Below are 17,999 nucleotides of genomic sequence, written 5' to 3'. Positions count from 1 at the left end.
TCCGCCATATATTGTGCTCGACCCATTACTAGTTTTCACTCGTATTTTATTAAATCGAGCAGATTTGAAGCTCAAATTTAGAAAATTGCAGTCTTATTAACTACTTCGAAAACAAATTCGTATTTCATTTTTCATTCCCTTGTTTTTTAGTAGAATTTCTTACCGTCACGCGGTTCCCACACAAAACGACTGACTATAGCTCATGGATGTAATTTTTTTCCAGTTGATAAAATAAAAGATTTGGACCGATCAAAATAGTTTGGAGTCGTGGTGACAACTGTATTTATTCATAATCATTTAGATGGGCTACAGACAAAGTAGAACATACCACAAGGAATGGGGGAGTGTTTAAGAAACAACCAACTAATAGATAAGAGTAAACAGACAACGTTTTTTTGAATAATAAAACCACCAACGAAGGAGAAGAGTGAATATAAGAGACAGCGAAGAATGTCTTGTGTATGGGCGTGTATACAAGAAGAGGGGCAAACACAAGTGAGGATGAAAAAGGGATGGCCATACGTTCGCAACATCCAGAAAACGACCGCTTAATTCATTCCAGGAGGAAAAATTGTGAAGCCATGAATTTTATCGTCCCGCTCGATAAATAACCCAAACGATTTTCTCTTCCGATGATTCAACTTAAGCCCAAACAAGTGGAATGAAAATGTACAAGTTACTAGAACTCGATCAAACCAGGTATGTGAAAAGTACCAAAAAGGTATGAAATTGCTGGTGGTAGAAAGTGACGTAAGCGGGCAGCGGAGAAGGGTGAAAAATCATCCACAAAACTGGTGGGCATCGCACTACTATGGTTTGGTTTTTTTTTCTCAGGACATGTGGATTCAGGGATTTTATAAGCATCAGAATTACATTCACGAACAAAGAGAATCACCAATCAATCAGCTGAAACAGAAAAAAGAACGAAAAAAAAAAAAAAACACATTTAGCCCTAAATTAAATGTTGGCTCTGATGGTTTCCGCCGACACTGACAGACAGATGAAAGCAGTTGGCTACTGCTACTTCGCTTAACCTGTGACCAACCAGTTGTTCTAAAACTAACGTCGTAAATTTGTTGTCCGCACACTCCACGAAACTCTAACATAGTTTGCTGTTATATATCTTTCCTTGCTTCTAAAAAACACTTCGAAACGAACGTCAAAGAAAAGAACACAAACGCCGCGGACAAATACCGTGAAAAAATGACGCCAGTACTTCTCATCTCTACATGCCGTAACCGTATCCTGGTGTAAAACCGGGGGCGTACGCTGGTGCGAAGCCAGGTGCAGTCAACATGAGCTGTTGTGACGCAATCATCATCGATGGGGGTTGACTCTGAGAGTCGTTTTCTTCAATGCGTTCAGATTCGGCAGCCTCCAGCTTATCGACCTTGGAGACGTATTCACGCATGACCTAGATAAAACAACGGAATGAAACATTGAGAGACCAATCTAACGAAATTAAATATAGAAGCAAAATTACCTGGATGAGGTAAGGCATGGCAAAGTCGATGATTTTGTGACGCCAGGCAAGCTCGAGAATGACATCGGGATGAAGAAGATCATAACACTGGTAGAGGCAGCCAGCAAAACAATCGAAGTTGCGCTGTTCAAGGAACCAAGCTAATAATTCTTCAGCGATCTCGGCGTTCTTCGATTCAGAAGCGTATTCCATCGCATCCTTGAACAATCGATCTTTCTTGCACAACTCAACGGACTGCTTCCAGCGGTTGTTTCCCTTGTAAAGATAGGCGGCGATCCTGCGGAACTCTATCAACTCGTGCTTCTCCAATCGTTGGGCCAATACAATTGTGTCGAAGTTGTCGAACGCATCGATTGACGTGCGCAATCCCTACAAAACAAAAGACATTAGGAAAACTAACTAAAAAAAAAATCGAAAGCCTTTCTTACTTGGTAATCCTCTTCGTCGATAAGCAGACTGTTTAGAGCTTCGTTGATTGCCTTGTTGTTCAAATTTTGAACTGAACGTAGGTAAGGCTTAACCATTTCCAAGTGATTGTACTTAGAAAAGAAGTTGACAGAGCGCGTGTGATCCATACGAGGTGAAAGCACCAGAAGTAGGTCATTCAACATCATTGGTTTATAGTCCAAATAAAACTGGATGCCCCTTTAAGTTAAAGTCAGTGTTAGCAATGTAATTAAAGAAAAAAAAAACAAGAGGAAAAGCTAAAAATTACTTGTAGTAGAGTTCAATATTGGCCACTTTGGTAATAACGTCTTTAAAATGTCCTTCCCTCCACGCTTCAGTTGGGTGTTGCATCATTGTCAAGACAGCATTATCGTATTCTTCGTATTTGTCGTAGAGGAAGACTAATTCAGCCCACAAATGTGCCTTTTTCGCAGAACAACATTGACATTTGATTAAGCTAATTTGACAGAAAAAACTCGTGGTATCTCACCTGTTCAGCAGCGCGTAGAACTTTAGGAATGTTGACACGTGACCAGAAGAGTTCGAGATGCTCGCGCATTTTCTCCGGTTTGTACTTCGAGTAGAGGATACCCAATTCAGTGAACATACCCATGTGAGCGCGTTCCAATCCAAGAGCTGCTTCAAGCAAATTGATCAACTCCTCAAAATATCCACGATCCTGATAGTAGTTAATCAAATCTTCTAATTCATCGGCGTGAACAACAATGTGAAGACCGCACATCTGTGCCAAACGAAATTCTTTGTTATCAACGCATGCAAAGCAGACTTCCTTCCATGTACGTGTGCTGTTGGCTTTACGGGCCGAATCAACAGCTCCCTGGAACTCTGTGAATAAAATATGTCAGAAGATTGCAAATAAACAGCCATCAAAAGATCTGCCAAATACCTTTCAAGTGTACCAAAGTAATGGCCAATCGAGCAAAATTCGAAACATTATTGTACAGTAGTTTAGCTGGCTCATACATTCCGTCATCATAGCAACGGTCACCAATTCGTTGAATGTCGGCATGGTTCGGGCCGGCGATAAACTCTTCCAAGTCAGCAAGCCGGTTGGTGCGGGCATAGGCGTAAATCAATTCAGATTCAATGAACGATTCACGCGCCTTCTTGCGAGCCATCTGCAGGTAGCGAACTAAATCCTCCCAGCTGCCGGTACGATGCGAAGTCGAGACCACGTCCAAATAGGCCGAAGGATCATCGGCTTTAATAAACGAATCAATAGCCTCCTTGACCAAACCTTGCTGAAGTTGCGCTTTGGCCAACTGTGACCATACGGCTGGTTCGTTACAGCGTTCGGCAAACTCGTAAGCACGATCCAAATTGTTGACGTTTTCTATCAATACCTATTTGACCAAAAAAAGGAATGTTTAAAAATAGTAAAAAACATTTATCTTCATCACTACGTACTTGGATAGCGGAAGCATTGACATCAAATTTCTTGAAGATGGCAAAGGCCTCTTCGTAGAGCTGGTTGGAGATGGCAATATTTGCGATGTCTGGCGCGTCGTAGTTGTCCAAACGGTTAATGTATTCCATAACCCGAGTACGATCGGCTTTGATAGCTGTCAAGATGAGGAGATTCTGCAAGTTACGATGATCGCTGAACACAGAGCTGTCCAAAACAATTTTCTCCAATAACTCAATCAACTCGTTGGGCAAATCAGCCGTCATGAAGGCCTTGACCGTGACGGAAATGTCTTCTGGATCCTGTGTTTCTGACAAGGCTGTCTGAACCACTTGGTCAATGAGCTGACGTCTGAATTGGTTGCTTTCGTTTAACACTTCCACCCAAAGATCGGGATCGCGACGTCTAACCAAGTAACGAGCCTCCGACTTGAAGAGCGAATTCTCATTGCAAACTTTAATAAGCTCACGATCACATTGGCCACGTTCGTAGGCAACGCAAGCCAAGTGTGGATCACGCTTCTCACAGTATTTTCCAACGACGCGACTGTCGTAGTATCCATTTTCCTTAAGGAAGCGCTCAGGATTATTATTGCTGTCGATATAAATTTTAGCCAAGGCGTTGTGAGTGGCAGGCTCGACCGATCCTTCATGGATTCGTGACTCCAACCAGGGCAAGAGCAATTTAAGACGATTCCTCTTCTCTACCTCTTCTACAAGCTCATCGGTTGAGAACTGGCCACGCACGACCAAGATTAGGGACTTGATGACATCTTCCGAGCAGTCAACGTCTAGCAGACCGCCGATAACTACGGGCAAACGAGAAGGATTCACCTTCTGCACATAGATTTCAATGTACTTTTGAAGGCTATTTCGGTATAGATAGAGCACCAAATCATGGACGAAATCAAAACGATCGCACACGATAATTAACGGCAACTGATCAGTTAGTTTTGCCTCCTAAAATGAACAAAGAAATGAAGCCCGTTAGGATATCGATCTAATCACTTATCAAGCTATTGTACACAATTACACCCACCTTAAGGAAGTTCTTGACTCTTTCAGCATTATAGCAATTTGACTCCCTACAAATACGCTCCACTTCTTTGATCTGTCCAGTCTTGCAGGCAGCCTGAATGTACTTGAAATGTACTTCTGGATCTTGGCTGAAGTTCACAATAGATCCCAAGAAGTAGAAAAGTCCCTCAAAGCTCTAACATCAGGTAATCAAATTAAGAACCCGCTTTAATTTAAAAAATTATATATTTAATCACGAACCTTGAAGGATTCGAACAACTCGATCAGCGAATTCGTTGAAAGTTGTTCGTGGTACTTGGTGGCGATCTGAACGCCAATCTGGAGGTTCTGACGAATGTTAGCCTGCAGCATAGCACGAAGACACTCCAAAGAATCCTCGACGGACAATGAACCGAAGTAGTTCACCAACCATTCCGGGTTTAGAAGGTGAGTGTGGACCACAGCACGCTTGATATCGTACAAATCGGTGTAATGCTCTAAAGCTCTTTGAAGAAGACCGGCCTTTTCGCATAGCTGCGCAACGTGAGCTCTGTCATAGTGGGTAAACATTTGATTACCCAAAATAGCATCGGCCACCTAAGAAGAAAAATTGAAATGTTTTTAGTAAATTTGAATTTTTAAAAATTATTTTTATCTTTCGTTTTTACTGACCTGAGGAGCAGAAAGGAGATTCATCTCGAGCAATCTGGTCTGTAATGGCCCTTCGGCTGGACGGTTGTTCTTCAATGCATCCAAAAGGAACGCCGTGCACGGTTGGACCATGTTTTGCTCAAGGAAAATGTCAACAATTTGGGCAATGTCGGCTAACGGTTCATCGTCTTGCACCAGCATCTGAGCGAACATTGCTCCTTGATCGGGACTGATGCGCATGACACTACGTAGCAGGAACACATAATCGGGCGTGTAACCCACTTTCTTTGCGTACAGAACAATTTTGGAGAACTGTCCAGTTTCAGCAAAGCACTGAATAACTTTGTTGGGCACGTTCGCTCGCAAGTAAACCGATAGGGCCAAAGTAGGATCGGCCTGTTTCACCAAGTCACCAAGCTCTTCAGAGCATTCAAGTTTATCCTCTTTCAACCACTTTTCTAGCAGCTGCTTGCGACCTTGCTGCAGAACGGGACGACATAGTTCCAAGGACTCAAATTTGTTTAACTGTCCCTGATCCAACAAGATTCCAAAATACTGCAATAGCGGGGAAGTTTGGCCTGGCTGAGCGGCCACTGCTTGGAAGCGCTGGATTGTGGCTGGTGTTCTCAGAATGGCCTTCGGTGCATTGGCGGCAACCTATGCACAAATAAATCTAACATTAAAACCAAACAAAGCATACGTCAAGCAAGATAGATGTACTTTAGCGGCCTCGGCATACTGCCCACCCTGGAAGAGTGTGTTGAATTTTCGGACAAAAAGTTCCTCAGCCCCAGCAAGATTGTTGCGCGTAGCAATCCGCAACGCAAGATCCGGATTTTGCATGGCCGTCGTGATGTATTGGATGATGGTCTCCTCGTCAACGCTGACAGATAGAACCTGATTTTAAAAAGTTAGCATTACATTTCAACACTTTCAAAACACTGGAAAATACGAAAAAGAAAACCAAAACATACTTGGCCTTTGCGATTGACCCCAATGATACCCGAAGAGGGCTCGTGTGGGGCGGTGACGAATACAGTTTCTGCCGAAATTCGGTTCATGTAGATACAGGTACCAGTCTCCATGTCATACAAATGAATGTAGCCGTACTTTGTAATCAAATACAGTACGTCGTGTTTCGGGCTGACCTAAAAACAACAACATTTAACAATAAACACACAATGTCAAAGTACATTCGATCGTTTTTCACAAACGTTTCGATTGCGGCGCACAAAATTATTCATTTTTAAAATGAAAGGAAATAAGAGTTTACCTGCATAGCTACGGGAAAGTCGTTCTGGGCTTCGGGTGGGAAGAAAACATCGACATTTTTCTTCGCAAAAGGCTGATTTCCGGTTGGCGGCGTTCCCACTTCAATGATATGCAACTGCGAGGAAATTTAAAGATTGAAACTAATCGAAATGACGGCAATGGTTAAATGTTTACCTTTCCGCCCTGAGCACTTCTGACTGCGAAGCAAAACAGGGTAGAGAATTCAGGATTTCCCTCCATTTTGAACTGTGAGAAGGCAGCAGCGTGACCTTCGATGGGTTGGCTGACTTTTCTTTCGACAGAGTAAAGTTGCATTGCTCCAACGACGCGATTTTGCTGGGCGGATATGCCAATAAGAAGTAGCCACGTTTGCTTGGCGTCCGTTCTATAGTTGATTATTTGACAGCCTGTCAAACTGGAGTGGCGGTCAAACATTTTCTGCGGAAGCGAATCACCCTCCATGGGCCAATGGTAGACGGCACCCTCGGTGACTAGGGCAATGGTATTTACAGAAATCCATTTCCAAAACACCACGTCTTCCGTCATGGTGTGAGCCTTCATCTTTGACTTCATTTCAATGTTGAAAATCTGGAGGGTTCTTCCAGCTAATAAAAGTCAACATATAAAGACGATCACACACCCATCATGCTATTACATGATCAAGAACACTTACCCTTTAGAGCAATCACTTTGCTGGCTGGATTCATGATGGCTGAATCTGCAGAGATTGGCCTTCTGATGGGGTTTGTTGGATCGTGCAAGTCAATGATGACCACCTGTGCTGTTTCTCCCACCTTCTCTCGGACACAGATGAATTTGTCCGACTCCATGGTGAGAGTGCTGAATCCGATGTTGGCAGCATTGATCCCAATACTTGTGAGCTGTGTAAATTGTGAAAAAAGAAGCACTGATAAATGTGGGATCGGGAAACAAAACACTTCCTTGCAAATAACAAGTATTGATTATGGAAACCTTACATATGCAGACAACCTTAATTACAGCTTTAAAATGCAAGTGGTCAGTTTTCAAGCCACACAAAATAAATTGGAAAAATTTTTGTGAAATCATGTTCTCGTTTATCATGACTGAAAACTATTGATTGCGAAAGGTGTGACTTGGCAAGTATATGTCACTTGATACCCATTGCAACAGTTTTAAACGATATACTTGTTCATACTTGAAACGAAACCAAAAAAGCAGGTGCGTCATTTAAGCCATCTTACAGGACCGGAAAAGCCGTACAATCCGTTAAAAAAATGAATTGCCGGTGTGAGTCATTGGCCGGCCACATTCAGGCTGTCAAACCCATAAAGGTTTTTACTTAAACAATGATCAAAATTAAGGTAAAAATACCTGGAGATGCTCTTGAAACCTGATGGGTAACATCTGCGCCATTATGACGGTCTGATGGTACAATCTAAGGTACAAACTCTTCTAGATCGGGACTTTTTTCCAAATAGCCTCCTGAGAAACCGAACGGATAGAGTGCTGTCACACAAGTTACAGAAATCGGCCCTATCAAACACGGCTTTGCCAACGCAAGTCAGAATTTTATGTATCCATCCGCTAGTCCGCTGCCACCGCCGCCATCTTTTCCAAAAATAATTTTCAAAAGGTGCATTTAAGTACAATTAGATGCTTATAAATATGCGTTAAATGACTAGTTAATTCACGAAATTGTTTCTAATTATGATATTTTCAATAAATTTTTCACGCATTGCGACTTTTATTCTGGATCTATCTTGCGCGTGAATTTGATATTGGAACCGCCCCCTTTCGTGAAGTTACTATATGGCGGGACGTGGACATAAGGAAATTTAAATGTTTTAAAATCATTACGCCCCCCTTTAAAAAAAAAGCCGAATATAATTCTGAGAAAATTAAATGGACAATCGAAATGATAGAACAGATTTTAATATGAGCATGATGATCTATTTCACCGTTACGCAGCAACGAACAGATTATTAATCACTCACCAAAACGAGATAGCAAAAAGAGAAAAGTAAAAATGTAACCAACAAAAGAAATATAGAGAAAAATGAGTGAAACTGATCATATTTAAGAAGTTTGTGTGTGTGTGTGTGGACTGTATTTTTTTTTTTTTTTTTTTTTTTTTTCTTAATATTGTGGTCAGCTTGGCTTTTTCTTATCGGTCATCCTCATCATCGTCATCTTTGATAATTCCCAATCGTTTGGCAACGGATTTAACCGAATTGATAACTTCTTCCTGGACCAGATTAAAGGACATGGCCAGCAGAGCGATACCGAAGAGCAGGTAAAGTGAGCAGAGGGCAATGCTGATCTCGACGTTTTCTTTGACGTTTTGCGCTGGAACAAAGTCGCCAAAACCGATTGTGGTCAGAGTGATGAAACAGAAATAAGCCGAGTCCAGGAAGGACCACTGCTCCCATCCACTGAAGAGGAAGGCCCCGCCAAAGATGTAACCGACCACCAGTAAAATGCTCAACCAGATGGGCACCGGTTTGTTGTGATGGACATCTTCTTCTTCTTCCGAGTCGATGTAGTCGTCCTCGTAGACGTAATCGTCATCGTAGTCGACTTCTTCCTGCTCCGTCAGTCGGCTGAGACGATTACTGCCGCCGCTGCCGCTGCCAGCTCCAGACGTTCCAGCTATACCCCCCGTGTGCGTGCGTCATTGTTACGTCACCAAAATGGGAGGATCGATAAAAACGGATCGAGTCACAGCCCACCCACCCACCGAAGAAAGAAAGAAAGAAAGAAAGAAAGAAAGAAAGAAAGAAAGGAAAAAAAGGAAAAACTAGATTAGATGAAAAACCGTCTTAATTCTTTTCTGGCAGTTCTCGACACTCTAACTAAGATAGAGCCGGCGTCTTGTTTTTTGTTCGCTTCCAAATATCTACTGACTCATCCGACCCATGATAAAAGAAGGTGTATTTACCCAGCCAACTTACGTGATCGGTTGGAATAACGATGAGCCATTGGTCGCATTATTTCCTTGCCTTCAACTCCGTCCAGATCAGATTCCAATTCCAAACGGTCGTGCCGCTTGTCGCTCCCGCCGCGATTTCTATCGACTCCCTTTCAAATTCGTAGACAATGCGGAGAAGGATTTCACAATTTTTGTCGCGTTGGTGATCAATATTGAATTGACTTGAATAAATACCGATTTATTGACGGCATCGGTCGGATGATCGGTTTTGTTCCGGCCGTTGTTGTCCGCTTGATCATCGGCATATTTGTTGTTGAAGAATCCGCTCTCCATGGCGTTGGGATCGTTTGTTTTTGGCGTACTGGGGCTGGTGGGTGTCGACGGCGGGTAATCGATCGCTCCGCCCCCGGGGCCCATTTCCGTTTCCGCGTTATTTCCACGGCCGGGACGAGTGGACCCGGGAGCTGTAGTTATTGGTCGATTGTTCCGGCCGTGATGCTGAGACCGTCGACCTCTCTGGGGTCCGTTCATTTGTTGCATCATGTCGAATTCACGTTCCGCATCGTCGTAAAACCTGCGCCAAAAGTTTCTCTTACTCATGGGTGTAAACATGAGTGGGTCTTTTTAATCAAAACCGGATGGGGGGATATTTACTTTGATTCTTGATCCGTTTCGGAATAAGAAGAACGTGAAACGGCGCTGTCCGACATGGCGGAATCTGCGGAGCGCTGCGAGTAGCGCTGCGAGCGCCGCAATGAATTCACTTTACTGCCAGCAGGTCCAGCCGCCGAAGATTGATACCTGCAGTCAATAAACAAGTTTATTTATTGCAAAGCAGCCTGTTTTTGGCCGGAAACCAATCGCAGATGTTGGTCCGCCTGCTATCACCTGGCCGACTGTCGTCCGCTGTTGGATCGCCTGGTCCGCTGCCGCCTCAGTCGTGACTTTTTCGGCTTTTTCGTGCAGACGTAGCAGCAAACTTTCCAATAGAGGAACCGGAACGAATGGGCCATCTACGTATGACGTGATCACAAACTGACGACTTTCATATCCCTTTTGATTGATTGGGGTTTGAGGTTTAGTTTAGTTTACCGCATCGCCGATATTGGCCAGGCAGAGCAGCATAAGGGGAATACCCAGAATGGCGTAAAAGATGGTCACCCTGTATAGCCAAATAAAAACAAACCATTGAGTCCATTACAAGTACTACACCAGCAAACGATCAATAAACTTACATTTTACCCCATGGCGTTTTGGGAGCGATGTGTCCATATCCTGCAATGACATCAACAGTTTCGGAATATCGTAAAACAATTTAGAAACAAATGCAAATCAGGAAAATTCAAGGATAGCATTTGCTTTCAAAATTAGAAATAGATTTTTAAAAGGTTTTTCCTTGAAAACTCCTTAAAGTAATGTTGATTCAAGAGCTATTGCGTCAATATTGGGAAAGTGGCGAGCCCGTGCCAACAATTTCACTTTCCAATTCATTTTTGGATAGTTTATAGAAAACGGGATGAGGAATAAGGATGGACGGATGAACGAATTCTCATCAGCCCATCCCAGCAGCACAAGAGAAAATATGATCTTCCTGGTATAGAGCGAGACCGCAAGTGAGATCAAGAGTGCCTTGTTTACAATTCAAATTGAGCGCGTTGACAAGAGCACCACACCACACCCGAGTCGACTCGGCATATAAAAAAAGCAACTCGGCGAAAGTGAAAAGCATTCAGTTTTCAACCTCCGAGTCGTCGTCATCTCAATTCAACATGGCTCCAATAAGGTAAATTAAGTTTTATGTTTGAGTTCATTTCTTCCGTAATTAGACTCTTTTTAAATTAATCGATGGATATAGAAGCGGATGTGAATCGTTGGTCAACTGTTATTGCCTTTTAATGATCATGGCCATTTTCACCATCTCTCGAGCCCAGTACGACGGGTTCTTTGGCGGCGGTTACTTTGGTTTCGTAAGACTTTATTATATTAAGCGATTCCATTTGGGGAATATGATTACAACATTTTCCCTGTTCGATTACGTCAACAGCAACGACCAGTTTCGGCCGTGGTGGATATCAAGGGCACTACAAACTTTCCCGGAGTGAGCGGCCAAATTCACTTCACTCAGACGACGACAGGTGGACCCGTCATCGTTCGCGGGACTATCCAAGGCCTGACTCCCGGCCTTCACGGCCTGCACATTCATCAATTTGGCAACTTGTCCGACAATTGCAATGCGGCTGGCCCTCATTTCAATCCCTACAACGTAAAAACAAAAATTCAACTTCCTTTGCCAATCGGCAGTAGAGTTTATTTGGCAATTCCAACGACAATTCCCTTTGTTGTTTCCACAGAAGGATCACGGAGGTCTCGACGATCACGTTCGTCACGTTGGCGATTTGGGCAACGTCGACGCCATGGGTGACTCGTTCGCCGATCTCTTCCTCTTCGACCACCTCATCTCCCTGTCGCCCAAATCGGACCGTAGCGTGCTGCATCGGGCGCTAGTCGTTCACGAGAAGGCCGACGATTTGGGACTGGGCAGTCACGCCGACAGCAAGAAAACGGGCAATTCCGGGAGCCGGGTGGCTTGCGGGATCATCACGTTGACTCCGTCCCGCATCCCGTCTTACTTTAAGTAGCTAGTTGCTGACGTTATTATTGTTTTGAACGATTGAAACTGCAATGCTGGAAGCAAAAAATGACGACGAAAACGGCGCGTGCAATAGCCGAGTGCTGAGTTCAGTGTCAAATAACATTGCAGGTGTATGCGTGTACATAAACAAAACTCTTTCCCGTCTAATGTTTTCTTTAATACACTGTAAATGGATATACGAGCCGTTGCTGTGTGGGTTGTGCAACTTCTGCGACGGGGGAGGGGGGATTTCACCGTTTTTCTTCTTTTCTGTTTGTTGTTGTTTGCCAGGCAATGATGGTGTCTCTTGTATCTGGGATTTATATACACAGGCACCGCCGCCGCCGCCGCACTGTTCCGTGGCTAAAAGTTAACCCAGCGTGAGTCGTCGTCGTATTCGTCGTCGTCCTGGGCGAGGCCAGAAATAGCTCAGCATGCAGTTTGGAGCGTGAAAAAGACTAGACATCTCTTCTATCTTTTATCACCTCCTCTTATTTCTCCCTAAAGGCTTTTTTAAAATCTATAGCCGGTGCTTACAAATAGAAATGCAATCTCTTCATCTCTTAGTGAATATAGCCTACACTCTATGGGCAGGCATACATTACAGTATTATAGAATAGATACGGAATGAATCATTATTAATTATTGATATGGGCATCGTACCGATGGTGGTGATCAAAATGATGGAGTAGAAGAGTGCGCCGGCCAGTGTCCACTGGACTTTATCCGTTTCTTCACTTCCGTCCCATCCTTTCTTCTTCATGGATTCGATGAGGTGCATCTCGAATTTCTTGAGCCGATCGGTGACATTGACGGTCCAGTCGTCCTGGACGAGGACGTCCATCTTGTAGGTGAACCTCCACAAGTCGTCGGTGACGCCTTCCCTGACTTTGATCATTTCCCGCTTGACCTGCAGCTCGTGCTTGGCTTCGAGGGCTTCAAACGTGAAGGCGCCCATGATGCAATAGCCGACGACGAGCGAAACCAGGCCGATGTGCGACACCAGGAACGTCGCGATGTTGCGCAAGTAAAACAAACACTTGCCCTTGGGCTTCTCACCGCCCCCCTCGCCGCCACCGGATGACGACGGCATCGGCGGATTTTTCTCAATTTCTCACTTTGGGGTTTTTCAATCCAATCGAAATATTAATGGAGTATACCGAATGTATACCGCCGCGTCTTCTTAGCCGTTCATCCAGCGGCCGACTGAAATGTTGCTGCCCATACAGCCCGTCGACGTTCGACTACTATCCCAACTTGCAGACGGAAATAAATCGGAATGTCTTGCGTCTCTCTTTGTATTCGACAGCACTGCACACGGCGACGGCAGCTCAGCATTCCCTACCAAAAAGCGCGCGCTGGCAACACTAAAATAAATTCATTTGAAAAAAAAAAAAGGAAAAAACCAAAATATTTCTAAAATGTCTTGGGTATATCAGCAGGTAGCGCCTCCTGGTGTCATTCACGCGAATGCGCAGCAGCACCGCAGCACCGGCCTCTTCGGCGCGTGTACAAAAGAAAAAGCGCCGGCTACATAGACAGTTGACTATATGTACACGTATATAATAAAATAAGTAGATTACAGTTAAATAGCAGCCGGCATTATTCTCGTGATGAACGTGTTTCTTTCGTCCAACATTATTTGCTCACCCAGTGTCTGCTGGCGGGAGGCTTTCTCTCATTTGCTCACATGTAGAGATCGTCACTCCCTGTATGAGACGTGATTTCTATACACACGAAAACAAAAACAAAACAAAAAAGCCAGACAAAACAGAATTTAGAAACCTCTTTAGACGAATAAACAATGAATGAGACCCCCATTGTTTTCCCGTGCCCTCTCGCACGCTTGCCCTCCTGTCGAACACATCATCTCCATATCTTAATCGATTGTGTCAGACGCTGTGGCTGAATTAGCTAGGCGAATCCAAATCCTTAGCCTCGTCCTTAGCTCAAAGTGGCAACCGGTTTCTGGTTGCTGTATATCCCTCTCTATTTTTTCGCCCGATGAGCGCATATGTCTGCACGTATTATAACTATCTGCCAGCCAGCCATCACCGCCGCAAGAAGAAGTCTCGGTGAAACTTTTTTTTTCTCTTCGTTCGTTCGTTTGGCCTTTTAGTTTTTCCAGCCACTTTCTCCGGGTGTAAAAAAAAATAAAAATAAAAAATTGCAGCCGGTGCTCCGCACGTAGATAGGTATTAGCAGCTGACGAGCGCTACTTACTGCACAAACCAGAAGAAGAAATCTCTTCCGCTCAAACTGCTGCTGCTGACGACCGATGATCTACTTGTTTACATCGACCATTAGGTCTACACACCCTCCTCATCGTGATGATTACGTACTGACACTAATATTCTTTCTGTATACTATAGTATACAGAATACCGAGCTATTTCTCAATTCGCTTTCGTGGCCTATTTTCGGTCTCCATATGGAACATGCAATGCCGGAACCAGGATCCATCAAAATGGATATGACCCATGAACCTGGAATAAAGAAAGAAAAGAGAGTTGCTGCCAGCACAGCCAGGTCTCCAGCCATATCGTCATATGACTCAACACAATATATAATGCATATTGCGCCGCGTTATTCCCTATCTATAACTTGCAGCGATAGGATCTGCTGCCAGCTGTAAATACGCACGTGCGTTTATACCTGTTGTCTCCCGATATAGGAAATTTCTGTCGATGTGCGTCAATGATGTGCTGCCCCGTTTGTATACCCCAAGAGAAAGTCAGCGTGTAACGTATGGCGGTGTGGTACGGCAGCAGCAGCAGCAGCAGCAGCAAAACAGCATATAACGCATCCCGGATCTTTTTTCTTTCTTCTTTCATTCTATATTTTTCAACAAAATTCTTCTTCTTCTTTTTTTTTTCGCCGAAAATCCCGAACCGCGACGCCTCATATGACCACCACCAACCACCACCTACCTCTATACAAGGCAGGAGCCTAGGCAAAGAGCCCAGCGCTCATATGCGCGAATTGAGGGCGGAGGCGGAAAAGAAAGTCTCCAGCACACCTGTCGTCGTGAGCCTGTTTTTTTTTCTCTTCTTCTTGTGTATGCTACACTAGTTTTTTTTCTTCTTCTGCTTTTTAGACGCGTGTAAAATATAGCCCATTTAAGTGTGTTTGTGTATGCACAAAGAGAATATTCATTTGTATATATCAGCGCTTTCTATCGGAATTATTATAATGCCAGTCGACATATTTCGGGGTGTTAAATTAATGACGGTCTAACGATAAATACACTTCTCTTGTTTTCCTCTGTATTGTTTGGAGGAGATTATTATACGTTTCCACCCTAAACAGGTTTTGTTATCCATAAACTAGTTTCTGAATGGATCAGAATAATATTTAAAAAAAAAAAAAAAGAGAAATCAATTCAAATGTTTCAACCGAGGGAAGAGCTGTAAATAGCTATAGGCCTAGGCGAAAATGAAGTCCAAAATAAGTGAAAGGTTCGAATAAGTTGGGGGAGAAAAAAAAGTTGAAAGGTGAAGGTGAAAGACCCTGACCTTAAACAAGTGATGGACAGTTGTCAGAGGTCGGGGAATAGTCAAATAGGCCTTGATGGTATGTATCCACCTGTGCGTTATAGGTGGAAGGGCGGAGGAAAGCAAACCAATAAGGCAAATAACAAAAGACGAAGAAAAATGTAGGGCAGCATGGAACAATCCATTTCGACTTGAGTCTTTAAGGATAGGGCACATTCAAATCTTCGTTCCTTTCAACGGGCGACGTCCATCAGACGACAGCACAGCCGAGTTCACTTGTATAGGGCTGGACATAGATATAGGCTATACACAGGCTCGCTTCATTGAATTTGAAAGGAAAAGTGAAACTTGCCATTTATATAGAGGCCCATAACCGTTAGAGTAATCTCCTAGGAAAGAAAAAAAAAGTATAGTCGGCCATTTGGAACTGTTTTTTTTATAAGCCTAGGCTGATGGCGTCCCTATAAAAGAAAGGAAAAGCTTTTGATGGATGGAGTAGCTCTCATCTCTCTTTTTGATTGACGGTTGTAAAATAAGACCTTCAACTTTTGGCCATACTTTCTTCTTCCTATTCTCTTCTCATTGTTCCTGAATAACAAATGACCGCTACTACTACAGTTAACAATCTCGCACTTTCCTTTTCGAAATAATTACTGGAATTAGGCTGCTCTCGAGATTTTTTCATTTTCCGCCAGCGTCAAATTTTTTCTTGTAATTGAAGTTTCAATGTTTCAATTCCTTGAACTGCTGGTCCGATAGTATAGGGAAATAATAGTTAAAGCTTGCCCGGAAAATTATATAATCCGCGATGAAAAAAAAAATCAATTTCATTTCGTTTTCGTTAACTCCGGTCGAAAGAAAGTTCAAGGAAAATGAAAACGAAATAGAACCAATCCCGTAATTGCGTATACCCGCCAATTTGTTAATTATTAGCACAGATTGGCGGATTAATACGGACAAGAAAATTCATTCTTTTCACGTAATCACGCCATATGTTGGCGAACCATATGTTCATCAGCAAGTAGCACTTATTCATTTATACATTCAACATTCGTGTTTTGGACGTGCGTGAGCTGTAACTCGACAGCTGCACAGTTAGATACACACAGAGAGCAAGTCGTCGTCGTCGTGTATTATTATTTGTGTATAGAAAGTGTCGTCACTATATATTATGATACACCCGCGCGTCATTTTTGTAAAAATCGTGACCCACAAACGTTGTCCAAAACGCCGACAACTTGTTACCGCACTCAGTATTTCGGGGACGGTTTTCACGCAGACCCCCCCTACACATCCCGCCCCAAAATGGGACTCGCCCATCGTCTTATTTGTTCTTTTTTTTTCACCTTTCCTTGTTGATTCAAGAGGAGGCGGAAAACCCCCAGCGTAGAACTTTTGGCCATTACCAGAATTACACCACGTCACGCGTTTAATGTGATATTTTGCTATTATCCAATAATATAATAAGCGCCCGCTTTTACTCACTCTTTTTTTTTTCCTCATGCCCATATTGGATGGATCTATGTTTAGTAGACTGTGTTGCATATATCTATCTATCTATACCCCGGAGAGAGGATTACGCTGGAAAACTCCAAAACGTGTTTGGAAAACATCATCATCATCATCATCATCATCATCATCATCCGCGCGCCTTTGCGGAGAAATCGATTGCTCTAATTTTCTCTTTCTGGCTAGTGATTCTTTCCAGATTTTTTTCTTCTTCTTCTTTCTTTGATTCCCTTTTCTTTTTTTGTTTTTTGTTGTTGTTGTACATTACGTACCAAATTTAACTGGTTTCGCATGGGTGGGGATCGTGTAAATAATTGGCTGGGAACACAATTAAAAAAGCCAGCTAGTAGTAGTAGTAGTAGTAGATTGATATAAAAATCTGAATTCGAAAAAGGCCGTTGCCACCTTGTCAAAGATCAGCAGAAAAATATAGGTCTCGAGGGGGGAAAGGTGAATCGAGAGTGTATGCATAACTATAAGGAAGTAGTCTCTGGTGTGTGTGTGTGTGTGTGTGTTGTGTGTAGGGTCTCTCTTTCTCTCCTTTCCGTGTCGGAGGAGAAACGGATTCCAGTTGAAATAGAAAGCCGTAAGACGAGTCCAGGGGAAAAAAATAAAACAAAAACGCTGACGTACACACAGCACTTCTTATTATACATTACGTGTCATGGATTTTTTGTTTTTGGTTCTTTTCTACCAAAAACAAACGTTTTAACCCATTTGATTGAATCAGCATCGAATAAAAAAGGAGAAAAACGGTTGCATCTAATTAAAATAATTTCGCGGGATTTTTCAGGGTCCGTGATCGTTTATTTAAAAAATAAAAGAATTGTCGATATTTCGCTCGTTTTCTTTCATATTCCAATCGCCGAGAAAAGAAAGAAAAAAAAGACGATAGGAGGAGCTTAATAATAAAAAAAAAAGGCAAGAGCCAAGAAAAGAAGAAGAATAAGAAAAAAAAAGGATGACCCACATTTTTGTTTCTCTCTTTCTCCCAAAAGTCTCAGCTGTGAATAAGAAAAGAAAAGAAGGAACCCTCATCTTCCTCCTTCTCCCATTCCGAGAGGTCAGTCTGCTTCTCTTTTCTCCTCTTCTTCTTCTTCTTCTTCGGCAACTCATTCCTGATGTTGCTATAGGAGCGCAGCTATGTGTTATTCTTTCT

The 17,999-nt window shown here is 43.1% G+C and overlaps 3 protein-coding genes across 3 annotated transcripts; 1 reads left to right on the top strand and 2 right to left on the bottom strand.

Annotated features, from left to right (window-relative positions):
• Nucleotides 1-255: 255 nt before the first annotated feature.
• Nucleotides 256-7,822, bottom strand: LOC124328362 (clathrin heavy chain 1). Its single transcript, XM_046787119.1, has 16 exons — nucleotides 7,649-7,822; nucleotides 6,969-7,176; nucleotides 6,470-6,900; nucleotides 6,297-6,410; nucleotides 5,998-6,171; nucleotides 5,744-5,920; nucleotides 5,045-5,680; nucleotides 4,634-4,969; nucleotides 4,395-4,568; nucleotides 3,359-4,315; nucleotides 2,838-3,294; nucleotides 2,421-2,776; nucleotides 2,199-2,353; nucleotides 1,912-2,128; nucleotides 1,484-1,852; nucleotides 256-1,414 (listed from the first exon to the last, which is right to left on the bottom strand). The coding sequence occupies exons 1-16, from the start codon at nucleotides 7,688-7,690 to the stop codon at nucleotides 1,226-1,228; spliced, it is 4,992 nt and encodes a 1,663-aa protein (XP_046643075.1). The 5' UTR covers nucleotides 7,691-7,822; the 3' UTR covers nucleotides 256-1,225.
• A 373-nt stretch (nucleotides 7,823-8,195) lies between these two features.
• LOC124328363 (TWiK family of potassium channels protein 9-like) lies at nucleotides 8,196-13,165 on the bottom strand. The gene is made up of 8 exons (XM_046787121.1): nucleotides 12,502-13,165; nucleotides 10,442-10,481; nucleotides 10,299-10,368; nucleotides 10,095-10,219; nucleotides 9,861-10,007; nucleotides 9,441-9,780; nucleotides 9,229-9,355; nucleotides 8,196-8,926 (listed from the first exon to the last, which is right to left on the bottom strand). The coding sequence occupies exons 1-8, from the start codon at nucleotides 12,929-12,931 to the stop codon at nucleotides 8,442-8,444; spliced, it is 1,764 nt and encodes a 587-aa protein (XP_046643077.1). The 5' UTR covers nucleotides 12,932-13,165; the 3' UTR covers nucleotides 8,196-8,441.
• On the top strand, nucleotides 10,756-12,040 carry LOC124328365 (superoxide dismutase [Cu-Zn]-like). The gene is made up of 4 exons (XM_046787124.1): nucleotides 10,756-10,989; nucleotides 11,062-11,173; nucleotides 11,251-11,469; nucleotides 11,558-12,040. The coding sequence occupies exons 1-4, from the start codon at nucleotides 10,976-10,978 to the stop codon at nucleotides 11,843-11,845; spliced, it is 633 nt and encodes a 210-aa protein (XP_046643080.1). The 5' UTR covers nucleotides 10,756-10,975; the 3' UTR covers nucleotides 11,846-12,040.
• Nucleotides 13,166-17,999: the final 4,834 nt, after the last annotated feature.

The sequence above is a fragment of the Daphnia pulicaria genome, chromosome 3, assembly GCF_021234035.1.
Source record: "Daphnia pulicaria isolate SC F1-1A chromosome 3, SC_F0-13Bv2, whole genome shotgun sequence".
NCBI classification, from domain to species: Eukaryota; Metazoa; Arthropoda; class Branchiopoda; order Diplostraca; family Daphniidae; genus Daphnia; species Daphnia pulicaria.
Note: the sequence above shows the minus strand (reverse complement) of the source record. Positions and strands in the feature narration are given on the sequence as shown.

What these genes read in the sequence shown, in the direction of transcription:
- LOC124328362 (XM_046787119.1), bottom strand. Translation starts at nt 7,690, where the DNA reads ATGGCGCAGATGTTACCCATCAGGTTTCAAGAGCATCTCCAG. An exon ending in CAAAGTGATTGCTCTAAAGG is followed by an intron (nt 6,901 to 6,968) that starts GTAAGTGTTCTT and finishes GACTTTTATTAG; the next exon opens with CTGGAAGAACCCTCCAGATT. An exon ending in CCATGCCTTACCTCATCCAG is followed by an intron (nt 1,415 to 1,483) that starts GTAATTTTGCTT and finishes TGTTTTATCTAG; the next exon opens with GTCATGCGTGAATACGTCTC.
- LOC124328365 (XM_046787124.1), top strand. An exon ending in GCGGCGGTTACTTTGGTTTC is followed by an intron (nt 11,174 to 11,250) that starts GTAAGACTTTAT and finishes TTACGTCAACAG; the next exon opens with CAACGACCAGTTTCGGCCGT. An exon ending in CTCATTTCAATCCCTACAAC is followed by an intron (nt 11,470 to 11,557) that starts GTAAAAACAAAA and finishes TTGTTTCCACAG; the next exon opens with AAGGATCACGGAGGTCTCGA.
- LOC124328363 (XM_046787121.1), bottom strand. Translation starts at nt 12,931, where the DNA reads ATGCCGTCGTCATCCGGTGGCGGCGAGGGGGGCGGTGAGAAGCCCAAG. An exon ending in AAAACGCCATGGGGTAAAAT is followed by an intron (nt 10,369 to 10,441) that starts GTAAGTTTATTG and finishes TTGGCTATACAG; the next exon opens with GGTGACCATCTTTTACGCCA. An exon ending in AGCGGACGACAGTCGGCCAG is followed by an intron (nt 10,008 to 10,094) that starts GTGATAGCAGGC and finishes TATTGACTGCAG; the next exon opens with GTATCAATCTTCGGCGGCTG.